Below are 16,321 nucleotides of genomic sequence, written 5' to 3'. Positions count from 1 at the left end.
ATCCAGGCCATATCTGGCCTGTTCCTATGAACTGATTGCCTTTTAGCAGTTAGACTGCATCTTCTAAAGTACTCCACTTTTAAAATATCATCTGGAAGGAATCCAGTTTGTACACTCCAACACCACTCTGTGATGCGAACCAAAGTGTGATAAGCAGGAAAAACAGTGAGATTCACTTCAGAAGTAGACTCGTGGCCTAAAGTAAAAATGCCAATGTATACGTTATGCCAGTGACATAAGCAAAAGCACTAAACCAAACGCGTATCTTCTTTCCTCATGAGGCTACAATAACTAATTACTAGAAAACTGACAGTAGCAAGAATGCTGTTTCAACAAGCATGATGCAGATACATCGTATACAACCTCATTATGTTCTTTCTTAATATGGTAGATATTTTTCTAACATTTTAATGAAGCAGATAATAACTCCTACTAATAATGAGTGCTTTGGATAGGAGAATATATTTTTCTGACTATTCTTGATAGCTTGTACTATGAGTTCAGCTTTTACTGTCTGAGATTCCATACATGCTCGCCAGTTTGTCTTCTTCTCCAGGTATGTTCACTGGAGATGGTATCTCTTCCTACAAAGTTCTCACATTGTATAAGCACCTCACCAGAAGAGAAGCATTTTAAAGAAAACAACAAAGAAAATAATTTAAACCCATCTTAGTACCTACCCTGGTAAGCTGATTTCATTTCTTTTCTGACCATGACGATCAAAAATTTTCACGGCACGATCACCTCTAAAAAAGATTAACATATGGAATAATTCCCTGTCTTCATCAGTGATTTCTATAGACAAATGCAGTAAATATTTGTAATCTTACCCTGTTACAGCAAGGAAATTTCCCAAAGTTTTCTGCCAAGCAAACTGCACAGGGGAACCAGACCAAGATTTTTCTAATAGACTGAATACTTGCTGGGGGACAAAAAAGAACAGGAAATTATATATCTTAAAATCATAAGCATTTAACAATAAACAACTTCCTAACATGTTAGCAACTGTGAGTACTGTGAGGAAAAACACAACTTCTCTTCCTCTAACAACTTCTTCCCTCAAACACAACTTCTGGGGGATTCTAATGCACCAAAGTACCAAAATTCCACAGAAAAATCTTCTGGTTTGTGCCAGAAAAATCTAAGTTTCTGGTGCTGGGTGTCTGCATTGAGAACTAATGTGACTCCATCACAACTATTGTTTTTTCTCTTACAGAGTTACTGGAAAAATTGCAAGAGACTCTCCCCTTTATGTCCAAAGACCAGAATGTTCAGTTCTCTAAATATCATGGAAAACTCTGGGACCAGAAAGCATCCTTAGCTTGTGAAACCAGCAGGGTCAACATCTACTCTTTAAAAGATATGTAACTATTTTGGGTCTTAACAGCTAAGTCCTCAAAACTACTCAACTGTAAAGAGAGATTCCAACTTCTGTCTAAGAAAGTGTCTCAAATTCCTTTTCCTTGCACACTACCTGCACAGATTTTTCTGGAATTTAGGTGTAAGATAAAGCCCACAACTTTGTTTCACAGCTTGATATGGTGATGTTTTCCCTCCCATGTCATCAGATAAACACCAGCACCTGGTGTCACCAAACACCTGGCAGGCTCACTCAACTCTTCACCAAAGGTTCCCAGACCTTCTGGGTGAACCTTAACTGAGGCATTCTTCGCATTGAATTAGTATTTTACTCACAGAGAGTGTAAAATTATGAGCACCACGTGACAAAGGCACAAAAACCACCTGACAATTATGTTTGATTTTGAAAAAAAATTTAATAAAATCTGTGATAAATCAACAATAAAGAAAATCATTGTGGGAGGGCAGGCAAGCTCCAGCTCTTCACACTCCCCCTGTACAGTAACGCATAAACTAACACCCCCGCAAGCGGTCTGAGCAGAAAACTTTATTTTTGGCCCAACCATCCAGCCATTGCCCGAGGCAGGAGGGCTCCTCGCACCCCTCTCCACTACTAGGGCCGGCGTGAAGGCGCAGAGCAGGCAAGAGACCCGGCAATAACGGCCTGGGGCGAGGCAACGCCTCAGGTAACTGTCGCGGGAAGAACCAGCCCGGCCAGAGCCTCGCGGGGCCGTGGTTCCCCTGAGGAGGCCGGCACCCTCGGGCGCTTCCCGCCGCGATCCCCTCCCCAGGCCGCACGCACGGCCCGCCCGTCGCGAGCCCCACTCGACGCCCCTGACCCGGATGATGCAGGGCGGAGGGGGACCACGGCCACGACGGCCCGCCGCCCCGGGGCCGCAGCTTCCCGGCGCGCCACCCCCCCCCGCCTTCCACCCGCGTACGGCGGCCGAAGGGACTCACCTTCATCGCGCCCACCGCTCGCTGCGCAGCGCCCCACAGCGCATGCGCGGCCCCCACAGACCCCGCCCGCCCGCGGCGTGGCCGTCACCCCGGCGACGGCGGAGCAAAGGCAGTGCCATGAGCGCTAGGGGGCGGACCCCCGCCCCGCAACCAATGGGGAGACGACGCCCAGGCGCCGGGCCGCAACAGGCCCCGCCCTCCGGCGCCGAGGCCGGAGGAGCCTCGGGGAGGGGGGGGGAGGAGCCCTGAGGGAGAGGTGTGTAACGCCACCGCCTCCAGAAAAGATAAGTGCTTGTATTTGAAGAATTGAAAGGAAAAGATAGTAAAGAATGGAATCTTAGTAGAATCTTACTAAAGATAGTAAGAATTGAAAGGAAAAGCTAGAAGTCCAGCAAGAGGAGCAGTAAAAATCCCATTTCTTAATGGGACCTGTGAAGTGGGGGATACGGGTGCCCTCCATTTTCTATAAGCTAGAGAAAAACGGCGCTAACCCGGCAATGCTGCGTTCAAGTTCAGCTGTATTCAGTTGCAAACAGTGCAAGTTTCATCACAAAGTTTCACTTCTTAGTAATTTCTTTTAAAACAATAAATAGTTCACTGAGAGCATTAATACATTTAAAATTACAAATGTACAAAGACTTTGGGTATCAGACGCTTCAAACTTTTGAAAAAAAAACATTCGATGAGCTCACATCTTCCCATTTTCTGTTACAAACACACAGGTATTACCTACTGTTCGGAAAACGTAAGGAACAAGGCACAGAAAAGCAAATACAAAAAGACTTTCTGAGAACATTCTGAGCGTTCAAAGCAATTCTGTGTAACAGCATAGGGCTCACGAAAGGCAAATTATAAAAATTTAAAATTAACAAATTAGGTAACTTAAATAAGGTAACTAATTTGATGTAATCCTGCGAGGCACACATAACTCTCCTGTAAAATGCTGAACATGCTTAACTGGTGGCAGTTAAGCATCTTGCAGGACTCGGCCCTTTACGTTTGGAAGTAACCTTACTGGAAAGATAGACAATCGCTTCATCCTAGAAAATTATACTTTTCAAATCAGTGCAAAGCCTCATGTAAAAATGTAATTAGCCTAGATGTAATGGAATGCTTAAAAAATTCCAAAGTGCAAATATTAAACTTAAATTGGTTAGCTTTTAATCACACTTTAGAATTCTTCCAATAATTCATGCTTATAGATTTTTCCTTAAAAATAGCAAAGTAAATATAAGAATCAAAGTAGAGAAAAAGTTACCATGTTCTGCATCTCATGTAAAAACTTAGAAAATCCAAAAAGTACACTGGATGTCAAAAATCTCCAGCAGAAATTATTAAATAGCAGATTTCTGTTAGCATAATAAGACAATATTTAAAATAAGGCTTTGGTTAAATAAAAAGTTTGCTAAACTAGGAATGATGATAAAAGTGCAAAAGATTCACCAAATACACAACTTCATTTCCAAGGCAGGCATTACGCCTACCATTTACAATGGCTTGCATTGGTATGTCAGCCTGCGTCGTAACAGCTCAGACAGCTCTAGCCAAACATGTTTATTATAGGCAAATTAAATATATGGGGTCCAATGCTATAACTTGTTTCACCCAGATATAGACTCAAATTATATCATTTATAGTATCACTCCTCTGCATGTTTGGTGGATCAAGGTCCTAGATCTGTAACACTTGATTATTATAGTGACTTCACTAATGAGTTCACTCATTTCTCAGCACTTCCTAAACAGAAGTCCTCTGCTGGCAACTGACTGGTTGCAGCTGATTTTCTTACAAATAGAATTCTTGTAACATACGGATAACAAAGATGACTTTTTGAAAAAAGTGCTTAATACTGGTCCGTAAGAACAACATGTACATGTTAGCTTGAGACCAAACACTTTGCGGTGGCAGATTGTCTGCACCTCCTGTTTACTGGTGCACTGGTAGTTTTCTTGAGGAAAAAAATCATCTGAGTCTATGGAGGAGAATGTCACCTTCATAGAGAAGACAATCTACAGTTTCACAGTCACCACACATGCTCCAGCTCTTCCTAAGCACAATGGTGCAACCTGTAAGCAAAAAAAAATAATAAATACATCCATAAGATAAAAGCAGTCAGCATTAAGTCATGGTTTTCTTATTTCCTAAAACTGTTTAGTTAATGCTTGTAGTAACAATTGTACAGCTGCAGCAGAGTGGCAGTATCACCCCATTCTCTTAATGTGACTTAAAAACAAATAGCAAATTGGTCCAAAACTTGGACAAAAACCCACAGAAAAGGGGAAGATATTTTATATGATAGAGTGAAGCACTTTGAAAGCAATAGCAAACCCCAAGAATATGAAACAATTATTATTGATAATTTCAATTACTTGGTATTACAGGAAAAATAATCTTTTTTTATGATACAAACTGGACACCTGAGCTAGACAGTCTGACAACTAAGTAATGGTTGGCAAAACGATACATTTTTCTCTCAAACAGAAAATGCCAAACATGACAGGGGCGATGTCTCCTTTTTACTTGAATATTTGATAAAATTCTGTTTTAAGAGTTCTTGATATCAGAATCATTTCCAGGTCTCTGATTTTTGTATACAGAAGTTACTTCTGGCAAGACCCATTTATGCTGAGATTCTGTTGAACTTGAAGAGGAAAGTAGTTTCTAAAACTCACTTTAGCTTCCCCTTTTAAACTTCATATTATTGGAGTGCGTGTGAATAGCACACTAAGTTCTACAGAGATTACCCTGAAGACAAAAGGGGTGTTTATGCCAAATCCCCTATTTCTTTTTTTCCCCAGGAACAACAGGCTTATCCTGCACCGTCTGTGGCTCTGACAAACTTCAGCTGAGAAAATTCCACTACCCTCTTTTGAGTTGTGTATGAGTGGCAGACTGCTGACATAACAAGAGTGAAGGAAGGTACACAGACACTTCCAAATCCCTCTAGGAAGGGTTCAAAACTGTACTATATACTGGGATCATGGGATTCAGTGAGCTATGGAGGGTGAAGGCTAAGGATACAAAAATACATACAGATGGTCACCACCTAGACATCATGTGAGATTCATTTAGATGCAACGGTGAGAAGCCTCTCCTCTTGTACACATTGTTTGGGTTTTTTTTTGTTTTTTTTTTGTTTGTTTGTTGAGTTTTTTCTTTAGCAGGCCAGGTAATGCCATGGGTTATCATTACCAGTACAGCCACTGAAGGCCCCAAGCTCTGGTGAGGCTCCTTGGCGACTTATGTTTTAAGATCTTGCAGCAGTATGAAGTAGGGGAAATGGACAGCTCTGTTTTCTGTGTTACAGAGAGATCAGTTCTCTTTTGGAATTCGCAGTTTGGGGCTATTACTGGGATAGCATATTAAGGAGGTCAGAAAACAGCTACCTAAGTATTGGTGTCTGATGCTATTCTAGATGACCTTGGACACTGATAGACACCTCAGGGTATCTCAAATGGCAGCAGATACCTAAGGACAGCCTACACAGAAAGTCCCTGTGTGTGCTCTTCCCACGGAGACACACATTCCTGGAGGTATAAAAAAGTAAAAGTAACCAAGCATTGAATTGACAGTAATCGTTTCTAATCATGAATTGAATGGTTTTTGGGTTGGTTTTTTGTTGTTTTTTTGTTTGTTTGTTTTTGGTTTGGTTTGGTTTTTTGAGTTGGGTGAAGAGAAATGGGAACAGGCTTCCTGAAAGTTGCACACACCGTACATAGCATTCACATCAGGAAGGGATTATTTATGAAAAGATGATCAAAACCTTGAAGAAATTGATAAACTTGCTGAGACACACATTAGAGCTAAAACTAACCTACATTTAGCATTTATCTTCAGAATAGGAAGTCATGTAAACAGAACCATTTATGACAGTTTGGGGAACATGCCAATTCATTTTATTAACAATAGTTGAAATTGTCAAAGAAAATAGCTATCCTGTTGCCAAAGAAAGAAGGCCAGTTTATTGGAAGTTAACAATCCCAAGATGGCAGACAAAGAAAAAGAAAGACTTACAATAGACGAGTGAGAAAGTGCTTCTTGGAGAAGTATTTGAATTCTCCTTTTATGAAGAGGCACACTTGAAATAACAAGATAAATAGTAGCATATGGTCTGATCAGAAACTGTACCTGTGTCCATTCATTTGTCTGGGGATCGTAAGACTCCACTGTATTAAGGTATGTTTGACCATCGTATCCTCCAACAGCATACAACTTGTCACCAAGAAGACATACTCCCACTGCATCTCTGCTAATGCTCATAGAGGCCACAGCAGTCCACATATCTGTTTTTGGATCATACCTAAAAGATAATTTGTGTTATGCTCCAAAACTGTTGCCAAAATTCAACAGAAAAAAATGTACACAAATTGACCCTCTTAGGGTAGTAAAAAACAGGTATTAGTACAGCACAGATTTGGGTGTTAATTTCAAAGGACTTTTTCCCCAAAAGTATTCTCTTTGAAAATGTTTCTTTAGTCATCTAGTAAGACAGTCAGTACTAGCTACATATCTACTTTGTGCTGCTTTCCATATAGTAATACATGCATAAACAGGCAGCTGCTCTTACTACATTTCTTATTGTATGTCTAAATATACCATTCCTGAAACTGTTCTGCTGCGACACGGTAGTAGAGCAAGTGCTTGCTCTAAGTGGTAAATGCTACATGTCAAAGCACAGGCTATTCAAGTTGAGTGTGGTACTATAGAGTTACTTGCCATGAAAGACTACCATTAAAAAAAAAACCAACAAACAAACACCAAAACCACACACAAAAAAACCCAAACTGAACCCAAAAAACAGTTTGGGAAAATTCTGCAAGAAATGCAAAACCCTTAAGACAATTTACAGCACTTCATTTAATCATAGCTCCATATCATCAGAAGCATCAGCACAGTAAAAGAGTGTTTAATGAAAAACATTAAATGTGATTCTAGAACAATACCAACATTCTTTACAAGTCAAACTGAGAACTACATAGGAGAGTTCATGCTGTTCTTATGTCAGGGAACATATTTTAACCTGACTGAAAACGTGGCAGAACTTGTGGCAGAAATGATGTCATCACAGAGCTTTGAAGGGCTCTGTAGACCTATACAAATAAAATATTTATTTGGCTAAGAGACTATCCTAAGATCACACTTGCTGAAAGCAAGTTTGGAAGATACTAGTCTTAATTTGTTTGCATGAAGAGCGCAGATATAAAGAGCTCTAACAATTTTATCTGCAGTTCTCTAGCCAAAGTACTACAGAAATGCATGCAAGCATCATCGTAACACAAAAATACTGGCTGAAGCACATGCTGCAAATAGAAGCATAATGTAGTGAAAGAGGGTGATTAGTGAGCTACATACAGAATTTACTTTTCAATTTAAGTTATTTCATAATTAATTTATAAACCAATGTATTTATCTGGGAAAAGCAACTTTTATTGCAAAAATATAGTGGTAAACAAATACTCAAAAGCTTAGTGTGGTTTTATGAAATTGGTAATTTTTTTAAAGGAACTATTTCCATGAAGCTGATGATACTCAATTTCACCTCTCAAAGACCAAGGACAAAATGCATTACAAAATTATTCTGATTTATTGAAGTCATATGTTCTGTAACTTTATTCAGAGAATAACTTTTTCAGAGAATATTGATGGAGAAAAATACAGGGACCTATTGTTTTCTCTTGTGCTTCTAATTATCTGTATTCCTCAAAAAATTTGCTAATTGCTATATAAATAGCTTCCTATCTGCAAACCTTTCTGGGGTCTTTTTAGTGCAGCGTCCATATGTTAAGTGGTATGGGCCACACTTACACGGACCCCCCATGTATTTTGGGGTCTATTAGGACACTGAAAGTTTAAAAATTACATCTCTTTTTTGTGGTGTTTTGGTTTTTCTTCTTTCTTTCTTTTTTTTTTTTGGTAGAGGCTGAGTCACATCTTCCAGCATAAAGAAATTTAGTAAACGGAGAAGATGGGTGATGAAGAATCACTCTAAGAGTTGGGAGATAACAGGAAAGAAGAGAAGTTTTACTATTGGGGCGGGGGGGGGGGGGGGGGGGGGGGGGGGAGAATTAAAGCATATTTTAGAAATACTTGAAATGCCAGCGAAGACTTAATAATGCAGTACATTATGAAATATGTACTGTCCTTTTAAATTATTTTATGGATCACACATGCTTCTGCAATTTGTAATACATTCATTCGTTCATTCATTAGTAACTATTGTAAAGACGTACCAACTTTGGAAAGACTGAATGACATGCCGTTTCCCAGTGTCATCAGGGGATACAAGAAAGAATAGGATATTTAAGGATCCACAAACCCTGACTGTTAACTCCTTTAAAAGTTATAATACGAATGATACAGACTTCTCATGTGAAATTAGTTCTTTAAAAGCATTCAATTCCAAATTGTTCTCAGTAATCAATCATAATTCATTCAATGAGACTGTTAGAAAAAAAAATATTTCTAGATGAAGTGCATTAGGGAGAATTCGCTGTAAATCATCTGTCTTGGCAACATTTTGAACTGTATTACAACTACACAGTTATGTTTTTATATGTAAGTTTCCTCTGCTCATGCAAAAAATAACATGAGTATTTTATTGGGTTTCTACTTACAACTCTCTCCATAAATCACTGGATAGACTAGCACTATTAGAATTACTATCAGGATATGCCTTTGTCAGGGTATTACCTTTCTACGCAGTCTGACAGCCTGGATGTTAAGTTTGATGCTGGGGCATCGTGACCGCCTATTGCATACAAGAACCCGTTCCAGGTGGTTACTCCTACACCACCTCTTCTTTTTGACATCTGAGCACAGAGGGTCCACTTGTTTGTATGAGGATCAAAACATTCTACTGACTTAAGACAAGAACTTCCATCTCGACCACCAACTGCATAAAGCCTGCAAAGTAAAAAAAAAAAAAAAAAAGTAAATATTGTCTGAACAAGACAAAGTTTCTAGTGGTGTATGAAAGACTTTCATGTATTTTAAAAAGGGCAGTTTGGAAGGAGATTTTCAACTTTCAATAGAATGTTCTGTTGTGAAAAATCAGGTAAGCGTTTGCTCCAGTCTTTTCCTATTGTCATGATCAATGCATAGTAACAATAATTTACAGAAAACTGGTATCTAAAACACAGCATTTATGTTCTAACCTATGCACGTATCTAACATTTTCAAAATTACTTATGTGACTTGGCAGACAAAGGGCCCACTTCTAGCAGAGTCAGGAGGACAAATTCAGTAGTGGATGTGTGCATGGAACAACTCTGCCCTGGATCATCTTCGGCATTCAAGGATTTTTCTGGACCTGGGCTTTAGTTTACGAATGGCAGCACTACATTAAGTCCCTCACACCCACTAGGTGGCCTAGTTTGCTCAGTTCTAACAAAAAGGTTTCTAGCGTTTGACATTACAAAGCATTTCAACCTTTTGGAAAGCCTAGAAGGATAAGGTTTGTTTTAGGAGCACTCTATCACTGATGGATCTTTAAAAGTAATCAAATAATCAGACTAGATAGAGAATTTATGCACAGAGTTTATGAGTAATCTGTGCTTAGAAGCAGAAATGCCCAGCACCGTTATTTGGAAAGGTAGGAACTCAGAAGCTGTTCTAAAAAGGAAGCAATGCATCAGAAGTAAAGTTCAGACCTGAGATATCATGAATGAAAGTCTTTCATAGCCTAATGCACATTATAGCATGGTTAAATAATCAAATAAACATTAGATACTATATACAATGATAGTGTGAACAATTTACAACAGTTACTATGAAGCACTATTCAAGATGTCCTCATTTTGGGAAACACCATTGTTCATTTTTTTAAATACACCGGCCAACAAACTTAAATACAAACATCTTGTAAATATAGTTGACCTCGTAGTTCTCAGTAATAATTTTAATACCCTTTAAAAAAAAAATACATTTCCATGGAAGTTCCCATGTTTAATAACACAACTTGTTTAAGGTAAGGAATGTACTGAAGGATACTGAAAAATCAAGTTGCAGTTCCAAAAGGTTCATGACTAAAAATCAATGCAATACAGCATTTAAATGAGGCCTCCCACTTTACCTCCCCACAAAACATGAGAGAGTTTGGATCACTTATGCCGTGATTTCACATTTAGGACACGGAGAAAGATATATTAATTTCTCTATATGAAGGTTTTGAGCAAATCATCTGAAATGTCTCGTTACAGATAGATACTACTAGAAAGTGCAGAAGTTACTGCTCCCTCGCTGAAATGCAATAAATTTGCATGTACTTTATGCTTTTCAGCTATAGCCATCTAGTGTTGCTACCTACATTAAGAGTCTAGGCAATGTTCTATAATAGAGAAATATAAGGCTCTAATTCTGATGCTTTTCACTGCACCTGGGACTCTCTGATGAATGTATAGGAAGCTTCAGACCTAACTTAAGCATGTGAGACTGCAGCTCCAAGGCAGCCCAAGGCACTCTGCTTGCTGGTTGTTCAAGTTCTCTCCCTCCTGCACACAGTGAGCATTTATTTCCATTCTTTCCTGCACTTGTTCCAAATCTTACAGGACCCTTAGCAGGACACTAACCTTCACGCCCCACCTCCCCCCCCCCCCCAAAAAAAAATAAAAAATTGTGAAAAGCTTTCTGCTCCCTTACAATACTCAAACTGCTCAAGGGAGATGTGTCAGATGTTACATAAGCAGGAAGCGAAAATTTGTGGTCAGGAGAGTGTAAATATTCTGCCACAACCACAATACTACCCAGCAAATCAGGTTACCTCTGTCTCCTATGGTGTTTCTGTAGCCACCCTGGCAAATTATGGTTTTGATAAGCCAGCTACAAGGCTGGTGGAAAACTGGAAGGGCTACTGGGCTCAAAGGGCTGCGATCAGCAGTATGAAGTCCAGCTGGCAGCTGGTTACTAGTGCTGTTCCTCCCAGGCTGATACTGTGGCTGATACTGCTCAATGTCTTTATTAGTTATCTGAAAAATGTAACGGAAATCAGCCTTAGCAAGTTTACTGATAATATCAGATTAAAGGGAGTTGCTGATACGCTGAGGGGCTTGGTTACTATTCGGAGAGGCATAGACAGGCTGGAAAAATGGGCTGACTGTAGTCTCATGAATTTCAGCAAAGGCAAACACAAAGTCCTGTACCTGGGATGGCATATTCCCATGCAATAGTATAGGCTGGGAGCTGACAGGAAAGGAGGCAGTTTAGCAAAAAGACTTGGAAGTCCTGGCAGACAAGTCATCAGTATGCCCTTAACGTAATGACAGTTGATCCCCTTTGTTCAGTACATAGAAAACTGCTTCCAGATACTGTGTCCAGCTTTGGGCTTTCAGTACAAGACTGGAGCAAGTCCAGCTGATGGTCACCAAGATGGTGAGGGAGCTAGAACACGTGACGAGAGGCTGAGAGCTGCCTTTGTGCAGTCTTTAGTATTCTTGAGACAGCTAAGGAGGCATCTTACTGCTGTCTTCAGCCACCTACTGGGAGGTTATATAGAAGATGGATCATTCTCAGAGGTATGCAGTGAAAGGAGGAAGAACAACAGACAAGATGAAACATGGGAAATTTCAATTGGATATTAGAAGAAAAATGTTCGGTAAAACGGTGGTCAAACATCAGAACAGGTTGCCCAGAGAGGCTGTTCAATCTCCATCGTTGGAGATACTCAGAAGTCAAATATGACCTGAGCTACCTCAGTTAAATTTGAAACTAGATCCAGCTTTAAGGTCGACCCGGTTTTGAGTTGGTGTTAGACCAGATGACTCCAGAGGTGCCTTCCAATCCAAATTATTCTATGATTCTGTGATACCAACTGATCTTTATTTTTGTAATAGCTTGATTCAAGTACCACTTGTATTTTGGGATGCTATAGAACAATTACACTTAGGAAAACAGTGAAAATCTAGGATTTTCAGTCTAGGAGTCATGGCCTACAAACAAAGACTGAAGGAGCTGGAATTATTCTGTTCTCATGACAGAATACTGAGGGGACATGTGTCTTTAACTGCAAAAGGCTGTTGCAAATAGGAAAGAAAAATGCATTTTCCATGGTCACTTTGAATAGTACAAACAATAATAAATCAGCAAAAGGTATTTAAGACTTGACATGAGGAGAACTTCACAGATGTGTTAATAGTTAAGCAAATTGCTTAGGGAAGTTAGGGAGAATTTACCACTGAAGGTTAAGAACAAGATCACTCTGGCTATGAGCGTTTTACATATAGTTGATTCAGCTTTGGGGTAGCAGAATGTACTGCAGAGCTCTTTCAGGTCAATTCCAACCATTTCCTGTGACTGCAACATAAAGTGACCTAGTTGTCTGAATACGCTTTCTATTAGGAATTAGGCATATTTTCACTGAAAAACAGCTTTAGAAATTTCAGATTCCACTCTAGATTAGATTAATTCTGTCTCTGTGAAAGAGAACAACCCTTTGCTCCGTTCTCGATTAAGGAGATGGTAACTACTTATTTGCCCAAAGAGATGGTGTCTCACAAATGATCCTGAGGGGCACTGTGATGCTGTTGGGAAGCTTGCTTGACCCAACACAGTATCTTTTCTGTGAATGAAGAAATTTGGTTCTTAAGGCTATCAACAGGTATGTATGTATCAAGAGAAATAATAGTAATTTAGGATGGTCCTCTAATTACATTAAAATAATGAGATAGAAAACAGAAGTTGCCTTCACGTACTTTCCATTTAATATTGCTACACCAACAGTGCTCCTTGGAGTTGACATACTAGCTACAAAGTTCCACTGACGAGCCTGTGGATCCCATCTTTCTACTGTATTCAGGTAGCTCCAGCCATCATGTCCTCCTACAGCGTACATGGGACCTTCCAATACAGCTACTCCTAAAAAAACAGATATGAAAAACAATCACTTCTAGATAAGGGGAAAAAAAATCACATTTTCCTAGTGACAGTCCAGCGTGCACCAAGAAATATTTAAAAACAAATAAAAAGAAATTTCCTTTTGGTAGCCCCTGCTAGATATAATCTGAAGGAGAAAAGACGTTCAATAAGCAGTTGGCATTAAAACAAAGTTTCCACCCCCCTAAACTTGTTTTCTGAATGTTTTCTTGACCAATCCTAAAACAGATAACCTTTTAAAAAGATGCATTCAGCCTTTACAGAACTCTACATACCAAGACCATGACGATGAGTGGACATAGGTGGCATTACGCTCCAAGTTTTCGTTCTAGGGTTGTAGCACTCCACAGTATTCAATGTTTTCAGCCCATCTCTGCCACCAACAACGTACAATTTATCATCTAAGACTGCAACTCCAAACTGTAACCTTCGTCCATTCATGTTTGCTACAGGAGTCCACATATTGGTACGAAGTTCATACTTTTCAATGCTTGTAGCTCCTGAATGACAACATATGGAAATTTTTAAAAAGAAATCTGAATTATTAGGATAGCTTTTATTTTAGCAATACACTGATCCTACAAGACAACATGACATCCTGCAGCGTGTTCTTAATTCTATTTACACAAATAGTCTTTTCTGACTTCCTCAGGAATTAACTGCATCATTATAAAGGAGGACTTTCTCAGTGCTTATCAAGATAAAAAACAGATTCCTAACTGCTTTGCAGAATCAAGCCTCTAGAAATACAAATGTTAGGAATATAAACCAACCCTGGTGAAATGCAATTATATATTGAAATCAACTGGTTTGTAATATTAGAAAAAAATCTGAAGCTGTGTGACATGAAGTACTAAAGTGCTAACTTTAAAATGACGAGTGAAAGAAAACACTTTCTTTGCCATAACTTCTCTAACTTGCCAGATTCCTTCTAACTACCATTAAACAGCATGGAAGTGTCTATAAAAAAGAAAATCCAAGTAGCTCTGACAGAACCTTTCAGCAATTAGTCAGAAAGCATATTTTTTTTTGTTTTTCATGCATGTGCAGGTCACCTTCGTGCCCTTTTTGTCACTTTCTTCCTTTTCCAAATTACTTCCCACTCAAGCAAATAAAGATCAGTTTTCACTCATTTCAGCACTTCACTACTCAGAAATCAGATATTCCCTTGATAACTTCAAATCAATCGTAACTGTAACTTCCAGAATGCTTACACTATTATCAATATATCAAACCAGGACACAAAACTACACAGGTTTGGGGTTTTTTTTACCCAATAAACAGTGTACAATTAAGACATTTCATGTTCTATACTGCAGAATAGTTGAATTTCAGAATTAACACGTTGCAAAAACATCTATCAAGCATTTCTTTTAAAAAGAACCAAAACAGCTCATCAACTGATCATTATATGTGCCAATACCTTTTGTTGCATCCATTCCTCCAACTGCAAACAACACGCCCACTGTAGATTTTCTAGGTTTGGTGCGAGGACTTTGCAACATAGGTCGTCTCTCTGGCAACAGATGGTACTTCATTGCTTCCATAATGAGTTTTTGACATTCAATGTCATCCCGAAAGAGTGCATTATTTTCCATATCTGCCAGAAACTGTGAAAAAGAAAGAAAAATCAAACAAGCTGTATTGCTAAAAGCCACATGAAGAATAAAAACAAGATTACAAGAAAACATTTTATCCAAAGACTTCCACTGCCTGATTTAAAATCTGCATATTTTCAAAATGGTCATATATATAAAAAAAAAGACTAAGGTAAATATAAACTTGTAATAAGCAACACATTCACATCTTAAACTAAGTACCAAAAAAAGGAAGGATATTAATGGATGATTTAAGCTTGATGATCCCAAGGAAGAAAAAAAATAAATCTACTTGTGTTCCAGTGCTACTACAAGTATGTTCAAGGACATGGAATCAGACTCTGAGTATGTTAGTTTAACTTCACACTCTTACTTCTGAATCTACCCAGTCCAGAGGTCTCTAAAAGCTGCTTCAGGCACAGGTTGAATATTTTAATATATATTCTATTACTCTATTATTCTATTATGACAGTGACCCAGATCACAGTATATCAATTAAGATCAAGAGTGCACGTAAATTTAAAAAGTGTTAAATTTTAAACCTGACTTAAATAAAATTCAAGTTAAATAAAGACTACTAATAAAAGTTATTAAGTTTAAAGATTCTGGAGTCTTTTGTACTCCATGTTTGTCAGACTGCAGGAGAAATATATTAGTAGGTTGAGTGTCCTAACTGTAATTATTAGAAGTCTAGACAACTGGCATTTTTCTGAGCTGCAAGACATGGCCTGGGTAACAGAGAAAAAAGTAAGTAAAGTGCCCCACTGAGACTTGGACAGTTGTCAGAACAACGAGAAAAAGGCAGATGCCTCTGAACTGCCACCACAAAATCCGAACACTTTGTGACTATTAGAAATGTAAGTCCACAAACCAGAATGAGATGCCAGATTGTTGAGCTGTTGACAGCCAACCCGTAACAGGTACAAAACTGCTGTGAAATTAGTAATGAGGAATAGTAAAGGATCTCGTTACGAAATAGTTATGCATAATATGGTATGAGTATCCCTGGCTTAAAGCTGCCTTAGGACTGCAAAGCGGCAAATGTGACATCCACGGCTGCAGAAGAGATACAGATAAGTACAGGCTGCAAAGCCTAAACACTTCTGAATCAGGCAAATCAACAGAAACTATGACAGAAAACATAATTAACATACACAGAGAATAAAAATTAAAAAAACCTACAAACTTTCAAAGCCCTTCAACTGCAACATTTCAGAAAACTGAGCCTGACTTTTGCAGTATTTCTCTAACTGGCTAATGTTCTCATTCTATTTAAAATAGCAAATTAAAATGTTCTCGTGTAAATTGGCAAAGGGACTAAATTTTCATTCTTTAACTTTCAGTACTTCCCATTGTTTCTTCTCTCCACCCAAAGCACCATTTATCATTCTATGACTTCACACGAACACTTTGTGATTATAAAATAGTAAAGTAAAAGCCATCTTTTAACTGCCACCATGCAATGCTATAAAATTGCACATGGTTTTAAAAAATTTTAAAAAATCAATGAATTACTACTGTCCTATTGGACATTGTCA

General features: G+C 38.7%; 3 protein-coding genes across 10 annotated transcripts in view; 1 reads left to right on the top strand and 2 right to left on the bottom strand.

Moving 5' to 3' along the window:
* WDR19 (WD repeat domain 19) overlaps positions 1–2,370 on the bottom strand; it is a 47,459-nt gene extending 45,089 nt beyond the window's left edge. For 2 of the 3 annotated variants that reach the window (XM_063337077.1, XM_063337076.1), the window contains exons 1-3: positions 2,320–2,370; positions 831–922; positions 681–746 (exon numbers count right to left, since the gene is read on the bottom strand). In XM_063337077.1, the coding sequence (XP_063193147.1) occupies positions 681–746; positions 831–922; positions 2,320–2,325 (164 nt within the window). In that variant the 5' untranslated portion in view covers positions 2,326–2,370. The remainder of the gene's footprint in view (positions 1–680; positions 747–830; positions 923–2,319) is intronic. The other variant, XM_063337078.1, reaches the window with a different exon arrangement.
* Positions 1–16,321, top strand: part of RPL9 (ribosomal protein L9) — a 219,691-nt gene that overhangs the window by 120,022 nt on the left and 83,348 nt on the right. The window lies entirely within an intron of this gene.
* Positions 2,824–16,321, bottom strand: part of KLHL5 (kelch like family member 5) — a 62,120-nt gene continuing 48,622 nt past the window's right edge. For all 6 annotated transcript variants that reach the window (XM_063335900.1, XM_063335901.1, XM_063335902.1 and 3 more), the window contains 6 exons: positions 14,609–14,795; positions 13,461–13,685; positions 13,005–13,167; positions 9,010–9,222; positions 6,448–6,619; positions 2,824–4,385 (listed from right to left, as the gene is read on the bottom strand). In XM_063335900.1, the coding sequence (XP_063191970.1) occupies positions 4,329–4,385; positions 6,448–6,619; positions 9,010–9,222; positions 13,005–13,167; positions 13,461–13,685; positions 14,609–14,795 (1,017 nt within the window). In that variant the 3' untranslated portion in view covers positions 2,824–4,328. The remainder of the gene's footprint in view (positions 4,386–6,447; positions 6,620–9,009; positions 9,223–13,004; positions 13,168–13,460; positions 13,686–14,608; positions 14,796–16,321) is intronic.

Source organism: Chroicocephalus ridibundus, chromosome 5 (genome assembly GCF_963924245.1).
Source record: "Chroicocephalus ridibundus chromosome 5, bChrRid1.1, whole genome shotgun sequence".
Taxonomy (NCBI): Eukaryota; Metazoa; Chordata; class Aves; order Charadriiformes; family Laridae; genus Chroicocephalus; species Chroicocephalus ridibundus.
The sequence above is the reverse complement of the archived record's forward strand: the minus strand, read 5'-3'. Positions and strand labels throughout refer to the sequence as shown.